General features: G+C 41.7%; 1 protein-coding gene across 5 annotated transcripts in view; it reads right to left on the reverse strand.

Moving 5' to 3' along the window:
• The window catches only part of nfyc (nuclear transcription factor Y, gamma), a 94,475-nt gene that overhangs the window by 47,616 nt on the left and 28,118 nt on the right, over window positions 1–18,741 (reverse strand). For all 5 annotated transcript variants that reach the window (XM_078566898.1, XM_078566900.1, XM_078566902.1 and 2 more), the window contains 3 exons: window positions 17,384–17,455; window positions 6,008–6,121; window positions 3,982–4,077 (listed from right to left, as the gene is read on the reverse strand). In XM_078566898.1, the coding sequence (XP_078423024.1) occupies window positions 3,982–4,077; window positions 6,008–6,121; window positions 17,384–17,455 (282 nt within the window). The remainder of the gene's footprint in view (window positions 1–3,981; window positions 4,078–6,007; window positions 6,122–17,383; window positions 17,456–18,741) is intronic.

Below are 18,741 nucleotides of genomic sequence, written 5' to 3' on the forward strand. Positions count from 1 at the left end.
TGGTCAATGGTAACTCCTTTGATAGTGAGGGATTCAGCGATAGTAATGCCATTAAATGTCAAGGGACAATGGTTAGATTCGCTCTTGTTGGAGATGCTCATTGACGGGCACCTGTGTGGCGCAAATGTTATTTGCCACTTGTCAGTCCATGCCTGGGTATTTCCGAGGTCTAGCTGCATTTAGACTTGGACTGCTTCAGTATCTGAGGAGTCGCAAATGGTGATGAATATTGTGCAATCATCAGCGAACATCCCCACTTCTGACCTTATGATGGAAGGAAGGTCATTGATGAAGCAGCTGAAGATGGTTGGGCCTAGGACACTACCCTGGGGAATTCCTGCAGTGATGTCCTGGATCTAAGATGATTGACTTCCAACAATCAGAACCATCTTCCTTTGTGCTTGGTGTGACTCCAACCAATGGAGTGTTTTCCCCAATTTTCATCGACTCCAGTTTTACTAGGGCTCCTTCATGCCACACTTAGTCAAATGCTGCCTTGATGTCAAGGGCAGTCACACTCACCTCACGAGTTCAGCTCTTTCGTCCATGTTTGAACCAAGGTTGTAATGAGGTCAGGAGCTGAGTGACCCCAACTGAATGTCAGTGAGCAGATTATTGCTCAGCAAGTACCACTTTATAGCACTGTTGATGACCCTTTCTGTCACTTTACTGAACAGGATGTTACGCTAATTGTTGCTCTCGCTTGGTTAGAGAGCATATGCACAATTCCATCACTACTCCTCCACTTCTCCTACACTTTTCAACTTTGGTCTCAGGCCTGGGAAGACATTGGCAACATCCTACAGTTTAATGACACTGTTTCAAAATAAAGCAGGTATACTGGCACAATATGTATTCAGTTTTGCACCACAAACAAGTTGAAGGACTTGTTAATGAAACAGTTTAAGTAATAATCAGATGCCAAGATTGGAATCATTTTGCCGCTAATTCTTGATTTACAACACCTTATTTACTTCTGCGGTTTCCTTCACTTTGGGTTCTCATGTGGTGAGAAGTGTGCCACTCATTGCCAGAGAATTCCACACCTCTAAGCAACCCCCATAAGGCACAGTATAATGACACATTGGTTCTTTCCACATGGTGGCCTCCTGAGCTTGACCATAACATTAGAGGAAACACCAGAGTACAGGCACTTCATTTGGGGAAAGACTTGACTTTGGGGGCAAAACTACTGCAACATGCCCTCGTGCATGTTTATTACATGCCAGCAAAAGTGGTCATCAGCAAAGTTCAGAATGTAGACAATCTTTCCATCTCATCAACCAGGCCCTAGGATATAGCAAGGGAAGGTGGATTTATAAAACCTTCACTCAAATCTACTGTGATCGGCAGTCTTACTGGTGGAATCTGCAGGGTAATGAACAAAAGCTGTGAGTTAGCTAAGTGGTCAAAGGAAGAAGGGAGGAAGAGAGAAGAAAGAAATAGAAGCAGGAGTAGATCATTGTGCACTCCGCTATTCAATACAATCATGGCTGATCATCTGCCTTAGCTCCACTTTCTCGTGCACTCCCCATACTCCTTGATTCCAAGGCCACAAATCGGTCTACCCCAGCCTTAAATATACGCAATGAATGTGCATCCACAAACTCACGTGGTGCAGAATGCCATAAGTTCACAACCTTTGAGCGAATAAATTTCTTCTCATCTCAGTCCTAAATGATCGGTTCCGAGAGAAAAAGGAGAATGGGAAAAGACAAACTTTTATTGAAGCTGTGCTAAAATGGGGGCATTTGGTAATTGGAGGAACCCCATCCTATTCCCCAGCAGTATTATCCCTCACCTTGAAAACCACATACCAGTACACCTACACTTCAAATATCAGCTTTTTCCACAAGACGTAGTTCAATACTATAGAGCTCTTCAACCAGGGAATGTCAGAGGAGCAGTGATTTATTGAAGTAAGCAGCAGTCAACAGCTGCAAACATCTGACTGAAAGCCCATCCATCTCCACACAGCTTCCAGTCAAGGATGTTTACAGCAGTATAAACTGCCAGCAATCAACACCGTCAAGATGGGCAAGAGATCACTTATAACTAAAAAACTTAACAATCCACACGCTAGAACTAGATTTGCAATAATCTCACAACTGCTATGCAAAAGACTAGGTATGATCAGAAACACAGGAATCCCAACCTACTGCCCCACTAACTGTTTCTTTTGCAGCATGGCAAACAAGAGCACATCTAGAATTCCACTAATACCACTTTGTGCCCAAATAGTTAACGGTACTCGCCTAGGACAAGATCCCTAACTCCCCCTCAAAAGGTATTTCTATATCTCCTAGTGGGGTGCAAGCCCAGGAATTTAAGCAATCGTTGCACGTAGCAATACTGACCTAGAATATGGAGAATAAAACATTAAGACATAAACTGCAGCTTATCTGGCTATAAAGAGCAACTTTCTTGTATTATGTAATATCCCAATAGGCAAAGGCCTAACACCTCCTTTAACTAACCAAACAGATAGCTAGTAGTAATCCACTGGCCCTAGTTACTAATTATGCCTGTACTACTCTAATGTCAGTCTAGGAGGATGTACTCGAGATCGAAGAGAAAACACGTCCAAGCACAAAGACTGAACAAGCAGAGGTGCAAAGCAACAGCAACATTCATGTAAGCTTATTAAAGTTAAACTCTCCACCATAACAGACCACTTCATTCCAACACCCTAGCCAGTCAAGCACATTGAGAGCCAGCTATCATTCTGGAAACCACAAGGTCTACGTATCATTCTTCAGAAAGAACCATGCCAATGGCTTCTGTGGGAAGGTGGCTTACTTCAGGCAGATTATAATGGAGCCAAGGTTTCTAAGGAAAGTGACCTAACAAGAAATTCATTCTGGTTTAGTAAATTGAAACAAGGATATTCAGAGAATTTTAGTGACAAGGTAACATAAACATCCAACTGAAAGCCGTATTTATCACGTAAAGCTTTCAGTTAAAGATGTTTACATGACCGCTGCACCAGAGCATAACTGAATGGATGGGGAATAAAAATGGACAGCACACACTTAAGACTAAACAGTTGATCTTATCAGAATCTAACAATATCTTCCTCTATATCCTACAGCTAACCAGCTCTTTTCCTGTCCTACTGTGCATTTCTCCGGCAAGTTGCATCTCATTGGAGGCCGTAAGCCCTCCTCCATATGCCTCATTCCTTCTGAAGCTGTACCTCTTAAAAGCTGGAGACTGAAGCCAAAATACTAAAAAGTAAGTCAGCAACTGGTGTGAAAACCATCGACAGTCTGCCATGCAGAGTGATGGAACAATGTGGGTCTAGTGTATGGCTGAAGATTTTCATTTGTGGGCTCTTTTGAAAGTGGATTTCCTTCGCCCAAACCGCACAGTACACAAGCACAGTAAAACCTGTCTAAAATGTAAGAAAAGCAAACACATTATGGACTTTGTTTGGAACAGGCCCTCTTACAGTATCTTAATGAAACCATGGATGACTGGATAGCATCATATGAAACTGAACTCCAACCACCTCAGGTTAAATATCCCCAAATCTGGGTCATAAAAATTAATCCACATCACCACCTAAATGATAGTGCCCTAACAGATGGGCAGTGGATAGAGATTATTCATATTGCAGTGAACTTTCAATTCCCCACTTCTGAATAATCTGTCACAGAAATAGTTTATTAAAAAAATAAACAAAATGAAATTATCAAAAAAAAATTCAGATTTCCACTTTCTATTTTTCTACCCAAAAAATACAGAGAATACAAATTTTAAAAAGATTTGCTCATGTGTTCTGCCACCAGAAGGCACTGTTTCATTTTGCTGAAGAAAATAACTCAATGCAACTACTTAATCCTTAGCCAATGAACATAAGCCCTCTTAAATAGGAGCACCATATTCAGTTACTATTACCAGGTTTAAGGGGTGGGGTGGAAAAAAAAAAATTTAGATTTCTGATGATCTGCAATATGCACAGATTTTTTTGCTCCTTACCTGTCGTTTTGGAGGTTTCAGCTCATCTCTAGGAACAATGTCAATCAGAAAATCAAACTGATCGAACTTAGTGATGGCCATTGCAATGTCATTCCTCTGTCAGGAGGGAAACATCAGAAGTATTTCAGAAACAGGTATGGTAACAAAGCAGCAATACAAACAGGTGACAGGTGTCTGAGATAGGAGGTTAAATTTTGCAGAAAGCACCAGTTCATTTGGGAAGATGAAGGTAGTTTCCATCCACAACATCATAATTCAATGATAGAAATTCTACTTCATTCTTACCCCAAAGCACAAATGTAGTTCTAGCTTCTGGAATGAATCTGGGTTAGGCAAGCACTGAGCAATTTGAAAAGTGTCTGAGGAATATGAGAAAGTGCATAGGTGGGATTGATCTATCAAAAGGAAGGGATTGGCTGTTGCGCCTCATGCTCTCTTACTGTTCCTTAGAGCTTTTGTTATGAATTTAGAAGCTGGACTGGCACCCTGGTATAGTTATATTACATTAAAATATTTTACTGCTGAGTCAGTTAAACTCTTAGCAGTAAAATAAAGTTCAAATCTTTTATGTCAGGCTGCAGCCAAACAGACCTGTCCAAGTACTGGCCTTTAACCTTCCCTTGTACTGTACAGCATTTAACCCTCATCTCTCAAAAATAAAACTAGCTCTTTATTAATGCACGGCTGGCTCCCAAAAGCTTAAGAGTCCATCAACATTGGAATTGTTAGTATATCCCAAGCCCCCCAAACAAGGCAGTAAGAAAATGTACTGAAAACATCAGAATTTGGAGCATCTGTTATGTACCCATGGCTACATTCTAGTTAGTGTTGAACTGCTCAGTCTCAGCCACAGCAGCTGAGATGAGACAATGTATTGCAACATATCTGGGCAAATGGAAAAATGGAGAGAGAGTAGAGGAAAGCAGAACTAGTCACAGTTTCCAATCTTTCCTATCAAATAATTCCCAAAACAAAATGAATGGTATGGGTTTCAGATTAAGAACAGGGTCCAACCACTACCTTCCCACCCCTCTCATTCGCAGGAAACACTCACAGCCCAAGCCAACCCTGATGGACAACTACTTGAGAGAGGTACCACTGCATCACCACCACTCAACAACTATCCCACTGCCTATGGAATCATACATCAAAGGCAATGAAAAAACATTGGGAAATTTAAAAGTTATGCTTCTGTGTGTCTATATTTAAATTCTATTCTATCAGGCATGTAGCCTGTTGCCCTCTGCTGAGAGCAGCCTGGGGCTCATTCATACATTCCTCTTCTGTTTGTGGAGATGTACCACTTTTGCTGAGATTTTAGCAAGGCTGCAAGCTGCGATAATTATTGGAAGAAAACTCTGGTCTAACCTCATAGACCAGGTGAGTGTGTAAGACAGATTCAAAACCACACCTTAGGAAGACTTTTTGATTCAACTAGACAAAAGTTAATACATTAAACCCTCTCATATCAAAAAGAAGATCCACACCAATGAGATTAAAGTCTGTTATTTTGGCTACACCAGCTGTTAACTACTTCCACAGTCAGCAGCAATAACCACTTGTGTAGGAATAATCTGACACCAAAATAGGTGTTCATGTTAAACAGCAGCACTGATGCTGTTATTGCTCGAAACAAATAGTGCATTAAAACATAATTCTAATAAAGCAACTTTTAGTGAAAACTGTGCAGCTGTGATAATCCTCCTTTTAGGAATTCTGTCAAAACTTGTGTCATTCACATTATTCTGCTTTGACTGGGAGTGTGGCACAACCAGTGCATAAGCATCCCACGTAGGTGTGACTAATACAGAGGAATGTTGAAGAAAGAAACCCTCTCAAGACAATTCTCCTTCTTTTCCCCAGCTGATAGCAATAGTCCTGGTCTAAAGTGGAAGTCTGCAGATCAGTTGAGGCAGGCCTCCTTGCACAGTCTGATCCTCTCTTGCTGCTGGATTATCATATTCTCACTTAAATTCCGCCTTTGCAGTCCAACTTCCTATTTTAGCAAGCCTAGTGTTCAGAATACCTGCAGAGTCCTGCGTTTGTTATCTTCAGTGTGTATCCACGCTCGCAAGGATAACTCTGTAATGAAAATTTGAGCTGCCTTCGCAAACAGCACTGGTGCCTCTGCGCTGATCATCTACAAAGATAAAAGGAGAATGTGAAGGTTACATCCTAAACGTCAGCGCTCTTGTCATCTGCTGTTAGTGAGGACAGGCTGATCAAAGCACTTCCATTGACAGTACCTTACTAATGCAGGGCTGCAAGGCACTGCTCACTCTGCAAAGTTCCATATATTCTAGCAGCTTATAAGCAATTTAAACACCATCCCCAATTTTGTGCTACTCGGCTGCAATTTGAAACAGCAACTGGCAATCTGGATTTTATACTTAAAAGTTTATAAAATGATCACTTTTCAAGATTAGGCAGGAGAGTAATTTAAAGATTTCAAAAACTCCTTTGATGTTTATCCTTCCATCAGGAATTCACAACTACAGGGAGAACATTCAAACTTCAGTTATTTGCTGAACAGGTTTTAGTTGTTGTTTTAATAGGCGAGACACCACTTACCTTGTTCAACACTACAGGGTATAACATTGTTGGTATATTAAGGGTATTAAGTAATAGTTAATGAAAAGATAGTTTGGTCTGATAGTTTTAAGTAAGGATGGGGGCCTTTTTAATTAAGGCACCATTATGGACAGTGTCCATTTCAGACAGGATGTAAATATAAGCTATTGGTACACATCAAATGTCCACAAGCATATTCAGACTACATGCAGAAAAACATGTTAAGCAAAACAACAAGTTATTAATATACAAACCTTCACCAAGAATCCAAAACTGCACTCAAAACAATCCTTCCACAACATCTGTACACAGACCCTATGTAAGAAGAGGTTTCAAACAATGCAAGAGGGAGACACTCAGTGGGAGACTTCAAGCAGTGCGAGAGGATGACCTCTCCCCCAGGCAAGAGGCTTCATTAAGCACGAGAGTGAGACCACCCCACCCACCCCCCGCAAGTGAGAGGCTTCAAACAGCACAAGAGGGAGAACCCCCCACCCCTCCCCAAAGCAAGAGGCTTCAAACAGTGCAAGGCGGAGATCTCCAGTAAGAAGGGCAGTGGCAGAGGTTCATTGGTGTATGTAACTTCACAGGGAAACGGGTAAGTGATTGGTTGGTGAGTATTTTTTCATATCTTTCAAAACTCATAATTTATTCATAATTGTAAGGTTTTATACATAATACTACAAATGATAAAGATGTCAGGGAAGGTGATGTGTTATGACTGCAGAATGTGGATGCTCTTGAACACCGGTGTGATCCAAGGCAAACATGTCTGCAGTAAGCATCTGTAGCTCAAGGAGCTTCAGCTCAGAGTAAGAGAGCTGGAGGCCGATCTGCAGACACTGTGATGCATCATGGAGGGGGAAAAAAAGTTACCTGACACTTTATTCCAGGAGGCAGTCACACCTCCTAGGATAGGTTCTTCTGATTTGGTCAGTGGTAAGGCACAGGAGGGTGTGACCACAAATAAGGCAGTAAGGGGATTGAGAAGGTAAAAGTGGAGGAGTCTCAGCTCTCACAACTGTCCAACAGGTTCAAGGTGCTTGCAACTGCAGGGTGGATAAGCCAACTAACCATGATTCAGGGAGCCATTCAAGCGGGGAGAGTTAATAGGAATGTAGGGGACAGTATAGTCAGGCACAGTATCGTTCACAGTTCTCCACAGCCGAGAAAGAAAGTCCAGAAGGCTGTGTTAACTTTCGGGTGTCAGGGTTAAGGACATCTGATCTGGGCTGGAGAGGGACTTGCAATGGGAGAGGGTTGATCCAGTGGTCGTGGGCCACAGAGATACCTATGACATAGGTAGGAACAGGAAAGAGGTTCTGCTTTGGCAGTATGAGCAGCTAGGGGGTTAAACTTAAAAGCAGAACCCGAGCCATGAGCAAATTGGTGTCAGGTAAATACATTAGAGAGTTAAATACGTGGCTCAAAGATTGGTGTGGGAGAAATGGGTTTAAATCCGTGGGGCACCTGCACCAGTACTGTGAAAAGTGGGAGCTGTACCATTGGGACGGTCTTCACCTGAACCATGCTGGGACCAGTGTTCTGGTGAGTTGCATAACTAGGGCAATAGGGACGATGTGAGGTGTAATAAATTCAAGAGAGAAGATAAGGCAAGAGAGCAAGGTCACAATAAGGGGAAAGATAATCAGAGTGTGGCAGGGAGGGAGAGAGCATACAAACTTAAAAGTGAGCCAGCAGAAAAGGCACATAGCATTCATAACAAAATGGATGAATTGAGAGCTCAGATAGAAATAAATATGTATGACCTGATACCCATTACAGAGATATGACTGCAAGATGACAGTAGCTGGGACCTGAATATTCAAGGGTACATGACATTCTGGAAGGACAGAAATCTAAGAAAAGGTGGAGGGGTTGGTCTGTTAATTAAGGATGGCATTTGTACATTAGAGAGGGATGACCTTAGTTATGAAAGGTCAAGATGTAGAATCAAATTGGGTAGAGATGAGAAATAGTAAAGGTAGGGAGTCACTTTTGGGAGTAACTTATAAGCTCCCTAACCGTAACCACACTCCAGGGCAGGGTATATTGGAAGAAATAATGGGGGCTTGTGACAAAGGTATAGCAATCATCATGCATGATTTTAATTTGTGTGTAGATTAGGCGAATCAGGGAGAAGGTAATCATGTGTTTTGGAGACAGTTTCCCAGAGCAGCACATTCTACAGTCAACCAAACAGCAGGCTACGCTAGTAATTCTGGTAATGGGCAACAAGACAGGCTTGATTAAGAACCTCTTAGTAAAGGCGCCCCTCAGTAGCATTGATTATAACAAAGTGAATGCAAAATTCAATCATGACAGAGAGAAGAGTGGGTCCAAGACTAGTCTTTTAAACTTAAAGGCAATTATAAGGGTATGAAGACAGAGTTAGCTAAAGCGAACTGGAGAGTTAGGTTAAAGGTTAGGTCAGTAGAGATGCAGTGGCAGATATTTAAGGAGATATTTCATAACACTCAGAAAACTATACATGCCAGTGAGAAAGAAAGGCTCTAGGGGAACAATGCATCATCTGCGGCTAACTAAGGAAGTTAAAGATAGTATCAAATTGAAAGAAAAAGCGTATAATTCCACAAAGATGAGTGGCAGGTCAGAAGATTAGACAGTGTAAAAAGCCAACAAAAAATGACCCAAAGAATAATATAGTTGGAGAAATTAGAGTACGAGAGAAAGCTGGCTAGAAATATAAAACAGATTGTATGAGTTTTTACAGGTATTTAAAAAGGAAAAGACTAATTAAGGTGAATGTTTGTCATCTAGAGAGAGAGTGTCTGGGGAATTAATAACAGAAAATAAGGAAACGGCTCATGAATTGAATAGATTCTTTGCGCTGGTTTTCACTGTGGAGGATACAAGTAACATCCTAGAAATAATTGTGAATCAAGAGGTGAATAGGAGTAAGAAACTTAAAACAGTTACAATCAGTAGGGAAAGGGTACTGAGAAAATTATTAGAAGTCAAAGCTGCCAAGTCCCTGGGTTCTGATGGACTTCATCCTTGGGTCTTAAAAGAAGTGGCTGCTGAGATAGTGTATGAATGGGTATTAATTTTCCAAAATTCCCTAGATTCTGGAAAGGTCCCATTAAACTGGAAAATAGCGAGTGTAACTCTATGCAAGAAAGAAAGGAGACAGGAAACTACAGGCTAGTTAGCTTAACATCTGTCATTGGGAAAGTGCTGAAATCTATTATTAAAGGAGGTTATAGCAGGGCACTTAGAAAATATCATTGCAATCAAGCAGAGTCAATATGGTTTGATGCAAGGGAAATAGTGCTTGACTGATTTATTGGAGTTCTTTGAGGAAGTAACAAGCAATGTGGATAAAGGGGCACCTGTGGATGTGGTGTACTTAGATTTCCAGAAGCATTTGACAAGGTGCCACATCAAAGTTTACTATACAAAATAAGAGCTGATGGTGTAGGAGGTGACATATTAGCATGGATAAGGGTTGGTTAGCTAACAGGAAAAGGAGAGTAAGCATAAATGGGTCATTTTCAGGTTTGCAAGATGTAACAATTGGAATGCCACAGGGATCAGTGCTGGGGCCTCAGCTATTTATAATCTATATCAATGACTTGGCTGAAGGGGCCGAATATTTGGTTGCTAAATTTGCTGATGACACAAATATAAGAAGGAGAGTAAGCTGTGAAGGGACATAAGGAGTCTGCAAAGGGACATACATAGGTCAAGTGAGCTGGCAAAAATTTGGCAGATGGAGTATAATGTCAGAAAATGTGAACTTGTTCACTTTGGCAGGAAGAATTGAAAAAACAGCATATTATCTAAAGGAGAGAGGTTGCAGAACTCTGGGATACAGAGGAACCTGGGAGTCCTGGTACATAAATCACAAAGTATGCAGGTATAGCAAGTGATTAGGAAGGCAAATGGAATGTTGGCATTTATTGCAAGAGGAATGAAACATAAAAGTATAGATGTTTTGCTACAGTCATACAGGGCACTGGTGAGATCACATTGAGAGTATTGTGTACAATTTTGGTGTCCTTAATTAAGAAAAAACTGCATTAGAAGCAGTTTAAAGAAGATTCATGTGATTGCTTCCTGTGATGAGGGCATTATCTTATGAGGAAAGAATTGACAGGTTCAGCCTGTATGCATTGGGGTTTAGAAGAATGAGAAATGATCTTATTGAAACAGAAAGGGCAAAATTTTTAGGTCGGGGGGTGGGTGCATCACCAACCCGACCGAGTGTAAAATGATGCGTGATATCATTGGGCAAACGTCCTGATGTCATCGCGCACTTGCATGATATTTTGGTTGGTAGGCGTGTGCCAGAGTCCGCAGCACGCCCGCCAACAATTAAAAGGCGATTAGAAAGTTAAAGAAATTTTTCTTTCCAAAAGCAAATAAAAATAAAATAAAATTTAAAAAATTAATTAACAACATGTCCCTGCTCATGTGACAGTCACGTGAGGGGACATGTTTTATAACATTTATAAAATCTTTATTATTTTCTTTGAAATCTGTTCATCTCCCTGAGGCGGCTCTGTGCCTCAGGGAGACTTGCAAGTGTGCACTTGCGTGCATGTGTGAAGTTCGGGCTCGCTCCGCTCCCACTCCCCTGCCTGCGCAGGCAGTGTTGCCGCTCGCGTTTCATGCTGGGCAGGCCAACTAGCTCACCGGCGTGAGATCACGGTCCGACCCGACCATGGGCAGAGGTTGCTTCCCAACTGCCCCCGCCCAACATGGGCAAGATTCTGCCCCAGATCTTGAGGGAACTTGACAGGGTGGATGCTGAAAGAATATTTCCCCTTGTGGGAGAGACCAGAATAAGGGGGTCACAGTCTAAAATAAGGAGTTTCCCAAGACAGGTGAAGAGAAATTTTTTCTCTCAGATGGTTGTGAGCCTGTGGAACTCTGTTTCCCACGGAGTGGTAGATGCGGGGTCATTGAATATTTTTAAGACAAAGGTAGATAGATTCGTGACTAACAAGGGGGTCAAAGGGTATTGGGGGTAGGCAGGAATGTGGCATTGAAGCCAAAAATCAGATCAGCCATGATCTTATTGCATGGTGGAGCAGGCTCGAGGGGCCAAATGGCCTACTCTGCTCCTAATTCATAAGTTTGTATGTTCCCCAAGAACAATATTACATTAAAAATTCCTACATTCATATTTACAATAGAAACTGAAGTAAAACCCATTTTGCTGTAATTATGCCTTTACCCTCAGCAGAGGTGCTACAGTTACTTCACTTGGCGGCAGGGAGTGTAATTATAGTGTGACAGGTTTACATAGGGAGTTTCCATTATAAGTGTGGACATATTTATAATGGAAGTATAAAGTAAAAACAGTGAATGTTATTACTTTAAAACTGAATTATGTCTGCATGTCCTGGGCTGATTACCCACCTAGCATTTGACCCTGATTCATCTGATGCCTACATAGCCACAGGATTTGACAAATATACTGTATTAATACTACTTTTGTCCTCTTTCCTACTCTTACTCCTGCTCCTAATTTGTATGTTCGTATGTTGTTTCCTTTCTGCCATGCAATCCTCACAACAGGTTAATCTGTAAGATAAAATCTTGTGGAATTAACGCAAAGTTGCTATAAGGTATTAAGAATTAGCTATGTCCCATAGACAGAAAATTACTAACCTCTGGGCCTGCATGGTGTCTCATAGGGTTTGGTGTTAGGAACACTACTTTCTATGATCATTGTAAAATGGCCTGCATATAGGTTTTGGGAAAATGGTCTCCAAGTTCGCAGGTGATACAAAAGTGTGTATCAAAAGTGTTTCAGTCGACAGATTTCTGCAAACAAATTTAGGTATGTAGGGAGAACGGGCAAACCTGTGTAAATAGTATTCAACCTAGAAAACGACATTGTTAAGTACATGGGCAGGACCAACACCAAGTATACTTACACCTTACAAGGAACCAAACTAAAAGCTCTTGAGGGGGAAAAAGATCCTGGCTTTGTAATCAATAATAGTCTATAATTCTCTAAAGACTCATGAACAATGCTGAGGAGCCACAACCAGCTAGGGTACTGGGTTGGATTTTCAGAACTTCTCAATATATAACAAAGCACACCATTTTGTTCTTGTAAAAGACCTTGGCTATACCACATTTAGAATACTGCATCCAGTTCTGGTTTCCTCATATGGCATAAGATATAGAAGCTTTGAAAGGGGTTCAGAGGAGGGCCACAAGAACAGCCAGTGTAAATGCTTTGGGAGATTTTATTATGTTAAAGGACTATATAAATGCAAAGTTCTTGTTAAACAACTCAAGGTAGGTTTACAAGTGTAGAATTCAGGGTGAACTGAGGTATATCACAGAATCACACAGTGCAGATTCAGCCCATCGAGTCTCCACCAATACGTGAGAAACACCTGACCTACCTACCGAATCCCATTTACCAACACTTGGCCCATAGCCTTGAATGTTATGACGTGCCAAGTGCTCATCCAGGTACTTTTTAAAAGGATGTGAGGCAACCCACCTCCACCACCCTCCCAGGCAGCCCATTCCAGACCGTCACCACGCTCTGGGTAAAAACGTTTTTCCTCACATCACCCCTAAACCTCCAGCCACTCACCTTGAACTTATGTCCCCATGTGACTGACCCTTCAACTAAGGGGAACAGCTGCTCCCTATCCACCCTGTCCATACCCCTCATAATCTTGTACACCTCAATCAGGTCTCCCCTCAGTCTTCTCTGCTCCAACAAAAACAACCCAAGTCTATCCAACCTCTCTTCATAACTTCAATGTTTCATCCCAGGCAACATCCTGGTGAATCTCCTCTGCACACCCTCCACTGCAATCACATCCTTCCTATAATGTGGTGACTAGAACTGCACACAGTACTCCAGCTGTGGCCTCACCAAGGTTCTATACAACTCCAACATGACCTCCCTACTTTTGTAATCTATGCCTCGATTGATAAATGCAAGTGTCACATATGCCTTTTTCACCACCCCACTAACATGCCCCTCCGCCTTCAGAGATCTATGGACACACACACCAAGGTCCCTTTGTTCCTCAGAACTTCCTAGTGTCATGCCGTTCATTGAATACTTCCTTGTCAAATTACTCCTTCCAAAGTGTATCACCTCTCACTTTTCAGGGTTAAATTCCATCTGCCACTTAGCTGCCCATTTGACCATCCCGTCTATATCTTCCTGTAGCCCAAGACACTCAACCTCACTGTTAACCACCCGGCCAATCTTTGTGTCATCCGGAAACTTACTAATCCTAACCCCCACATAGTCATCTATGTTGTTTATATAAATGACGAATAATAGGGGACCCAGCACAGATCCCTGTGGTATGCCACTGGACACTGGCTTCCAGTCACTAAAGCAGACTTCTGTCATCACCCTCTGTCTCCTATAACTAAGCCAATTTTGAATCCACCTTATCAAATTACTCTGTATCCCATATGCATTTGCCTTCTTTATAAGTCTCCCGTGTGGGACCTTGTCAAAGACTTTGCTGAAATCTATATGAACTACATCAACTGCACTACCCTCATCTACACACCTGGTCACCTCCTCAAAAAGTTCAATCAAATTTGTTAGGCATGACCTCCCTCTGACAAAGCCATGCTGACTATCCCTGATCAAACCTTTCCTCTCCAAGTGGAGATAGATTCTCTCCTTCAGAATTTTCTCCAATAGTTTCCCTACCATTGATGTGAGACTCACTGGCCTGTAGTTCCCTGGCTTCTCTCTACAACCTTTCTTAAATAGTGGAACCACATTAGCTATTCTCCAGTCCTCTGGCACCTCCCCCGTGGCCAGAGAGGAATTAAAAATTTAGGTCAGAGCCCCTGCGATCTCCTCCCTTGCCTCCCTCAGCAGTTTGGGACACAAATCATCCGGACCTGGAGATTTGTCCACTTTTAAGCCTGCCAACACCTCCAATACCTTGTCACTCCCTATATCAATTTGCTTAAGAACCTCGCAGTCTCTCTCCGAGTTCGATACTTTCATCCTCATTCTCTTGGGTGAAGACAGATGTGAAGTATTCGTTCAACACTCTACCGATGTCCTCTGGCTCCACCCATAGATTGCCCCCTTGGTCCCTAAAGGGCCCAACTCTTTCCCTCGCCTGGTTATCCTCTTCCCATTGATATACTTATAGATTATCTTGGAATTTTCCCTACTTTTACCAGCCAGAGCTTTCTCATATTCCCTCTTTGCTCTCCTAATTGCTTTCTTAAGCTCCACCCTGCATTTTCTGTACTCCACAAATGCCTCTGCTGATTTACTCCCCTTGTACCTGCTAAAAGCCTCTCTTTTCCTTCTCATCGTATCCTGAATATCTCTGGTCATCCTTGGTTCTCTGGGCTTGTTACTCCTTCCTATCACCCTAGAGGGAACATGTTGAGCCTGTACCCTCCCCATTTCCTTTTTGAACACCCCCCCACTGCTCCTCTGTAGATTTCCCCACAAGTAGCTGTTCCCAGTCTACCTTGGCCATATCCTGCCTTATCTTACTAAAATCCACTCTCCCCCAATGCAAAACATTTTTTTGAAACTTGTCGATTTCTTTGTCCATAACAAGTTTAAACTGTACCATGTAGTGGTCGCTATCACTAAAATGCTCCCCCATCACCACCTCAGCCACCTGTCCAGCTTCATTCCCCAGAATTAGGTCCAGCACTGTGCCGTCCCTTGTTGGACCCACTACATTTTGACCTAAAGTTTAAAGCATTAGATTGTGTTCCTACTGAAGGATACATATAATTTAAGGAAAGTTAGCGTCATGGGCATACAGTTAGGATTAGCTTTGCACCGATTCCACAAGACTTCATCGTACAGATAACCTGTTGTGAGGCATGATTGGCAGAAGTGAAAAGGGATGAAAACAATACTCATACCATGGTTAATCAAATTCTGTGGTGTTGCACACAAGGAATTAAAACCATATATGGACAGTATAATACCAGAAAATAATAGATCTATAGAATGAGTTGATGGTTCATGGGTCAAGTGCTCCCTTCAAAAGAGAGCTGGGCCAGTTACTGGCTGGGGCAGAGATCATATTGTAAGGGAGGTAGGCAAGACACTTGTAATACAAGTCAGGGTCAATCTGGTCTCCTGGACTAGCTTTTTATTGTCCAAAGAAAATGAATCTTCTCGATTTCTCCACCCCGTCCCCTGCCCTCCCCATGAATTGATTTTTTCAGTTTTTCCTCTCCTAGATTACATATATGCTGGTGGGTAGAGGATATCTAATCACGATGACTCGGGGAGCACAACTATATGGGGAAGGCTTGATGAACAGATAGTCTTTTCTTGCCTATCAGTTTTGAACGTTTGTATGAAGATGGAGTGGGCAGAGGATACCGTATTACAATTTTCTGAAATTTTGCTTGCATTCCAAGATAAAAGTTACCGCTTTAAAAATGCCTCCCAAGTATGTAATAACTCACCATGTCCATAAAATCCTAGCTCCCATTTTGTAGTGAAAATTCCTAGATTTAGTGGCCAGGTTGGGAGTGTTTCAGAGCCTCAGTGTATTACTGAATGATACTTCCAATACTGCATTCTCCCTTAGTCGCAGCATGATGCAGCCACAGCAGAGGTTTTCCAACTAGGGTACCAGATGCTCAAGGATGCACAATGGCATCAAATCTTTTCCCCACATAAATAAAGACAGAAAATTCTGGAAATACTTGGGTCTGGCAGCAGCTTTGGAGAGCGAAACGTGCAAATTGTTCTCTCCACAGATACTGCCAAACTGAGTGTTTCCAGCATTTTCTGTTTTTATTTCAGATTTCCAGCATCTGAAATATTTTCTTCTTATACCAGCCGAGTTACAACATTTCTGTTGCTATATACAAATCAGGAATATTCCTATAGTAATAGCTGTTTCTCCAATACTGCCTTCCAGACCCAAGGTCCCAAGGAGTGTCAATATTTGTGGACTGTCCACCCACACTGAAATGCCAGGAATCTGGGTTGCTGGTAAACACCACATTCCAGGAGGAAAATGGAAGTTAGTGCAGGGCTGTAACAGAATCAAAAAGAGCTCAGATTAAGAAGTTAGAAAGCCGAACTTAGGGATCTTCATACCTGCATTGGTGTTCTGCCTATTACACGCTCCCAGTTGTATTTAAGAAACCAAAATCTTCCAATCTTTGTTCACTTTCCCATCAGACTTGGTACTTTTTATGTAGCTACTGCTGTTATAGGAAACTTCAGCCCCACAGTTTTCAACTCATGAGGATCATATTTTTTAAAAACACACTAAAATAAATTGAATTTGTCTTGCGTAACCAGAAGGAACATTTTTACAAAGATTTAATGGAAATGAATCAACAGTGGGCTAGTGTGTGATTTTGTTAATGAACGTTTAAGCATTTTGAGCCGTAAGCAGATAAATCCTAGTCACAGAATGTTTTGGTTTGGTTGCTAAGCTATTGGGTTGAAAGAAAGTAAGCAGAAAAATGGACTGAGAGTGATAAAATCTGTGGCTAAACATTTTCATTCTAAAGGAAATGGCATCACTCATCACTCTTTGTAAAACTAACACACAAGAGTCAATCATTGGCTTTTCCATTGCCTCATCTGGACAGAAAGGCAGTTGACCTGTACAGACCAAAAAGGTTCCAGGTTTGATCACCTGAATGAGTTCATTTCAGCCGTGATAAAAGCACAAGTGCTACAATTAGACAATTAGCAGTATTCCTGGGCTCGTGAGAGGAGGGTTGGGGGAGAAAGAAAAATCAGTCAGTCTTCCCACTTCCAATAATTCCTGCTACAAGTGCATGAGTGAACAAAGTGCTCATGTACAAACTTGACAGGTAGCCTATTAACAAGCTATCACTGTACCTTTACATCTTCATCAAGCTTCATAATCTTCTTGATACGAGCCAAAGGAAGATCTTGCACCTTGAAATCATTCTGTTTGGTCAGAGATAAAGAGTTAAAACACTATAAAAACTGCTATAACATCCAGGATATATAACTCTTCCAGGGAAATTACCCAACCACATTTAAGCTAAGTCTAGGTAAGTGGCCTGTGACTTTTCTAGATGTTTCCAAATCATGAAGAGCAGTAACTACAGTCCATCAGTCCATCCCAAACAGATTCTCAGTTACACAAATCCCCCTGAATTAAGATGACTAGTCCTCTATTCTGGATTTTTTCGCATTTTGGTTTGAGACCATGAAGTGTTACTCTGGTGTGGATCAGAGATTTGACAGAGCAGTGTTACAGCCCCATTTCCAGCCCACCAACCACAACCAGCACAGTCCTATTCCCCAAAGCATCAGCCTTTCGAATATTCATTTTAAATTACACCTCACAGCGTGTAGGGATTAACTTTATAATGAAGGGAATCAACATTGGGATTCTTTGGAACTTAAGCTAAATTTATTTAAGGCTTTTTAAATGAGTTAAAGTCTTTTATTCAGGGAAATGTATGAAAAGCAGCTAGCGTCAGCCAAAAGAGGTATTAGGCAAGCTAAAATGAATTGTGAAAGAATGTATTCGGAGTAATGCTGAAGTGTTTGTTGCTTAGGAGTCAAAAGCTGGTTAGAAAACAGGAGTGTTGCAGCAGCACTTTGAGAATTATAGATCACGACAAGGGCATGGCAGAGTTGTCGTTACCCTTCATATAGCAGAGAAAATGAACACATTGTGGGAAATGGTGCACCCTAACCCAAGGGCCCCCAAGGTGAAAAAAAAGGGCTGATTTAGTTTATCCCAAGGTGAAGGAAATGACTACAGTTGTTGTCCCAGTAAAATCAGTAATAATTTGCACTTATTTTGCATCTCAACATAGCAAATATGGCCCAAGGTGCTTAATAGGAACATTAACAAAATTTGACAAAGTCAGTTAAGGAGAATATTACGGCAGGCGAGAGGTAGTTCTTAAGGAGGAGTTCTAAAGGAGGAAAGAAATAGAAAATTAAAGAGAATTAGGGAAGGAATTCCAGGGACTTAAGACCTAGGCAGCTGAAGACTTGAACGCCAATGGTGGAGCATTGAGAATCGGGAATGCACAAGAGACCAGATGTGGAGTAGCACAGATATCTTGGGAGGATTGTGGGGCTGGAGGAGATTACAGAGAGAAGCAGAGGTGAGGCCATGGAGGAATTTGAAAACATGGATGAGAATTTTAAAAATAGAGGCAATGCTTAATTAGAAGTCCATATAGGTCTATGAGTGGATGGATAATAATATA

The sequence above is a fragment of the Cetorhinus maximus genome, chromosome 21, assembly GCF_964194155.1.
Source record: "Cetorhinus maximus chromosome 21, sCetMax3.hap1.1, whole genome shotgun sequence".
NCBI lineage: Eukaryota > Metazoa > Chordata > Chondrichthyes > Lamniformes > Cetorhinidae > Cetorhinus > Cetorhinus maximus.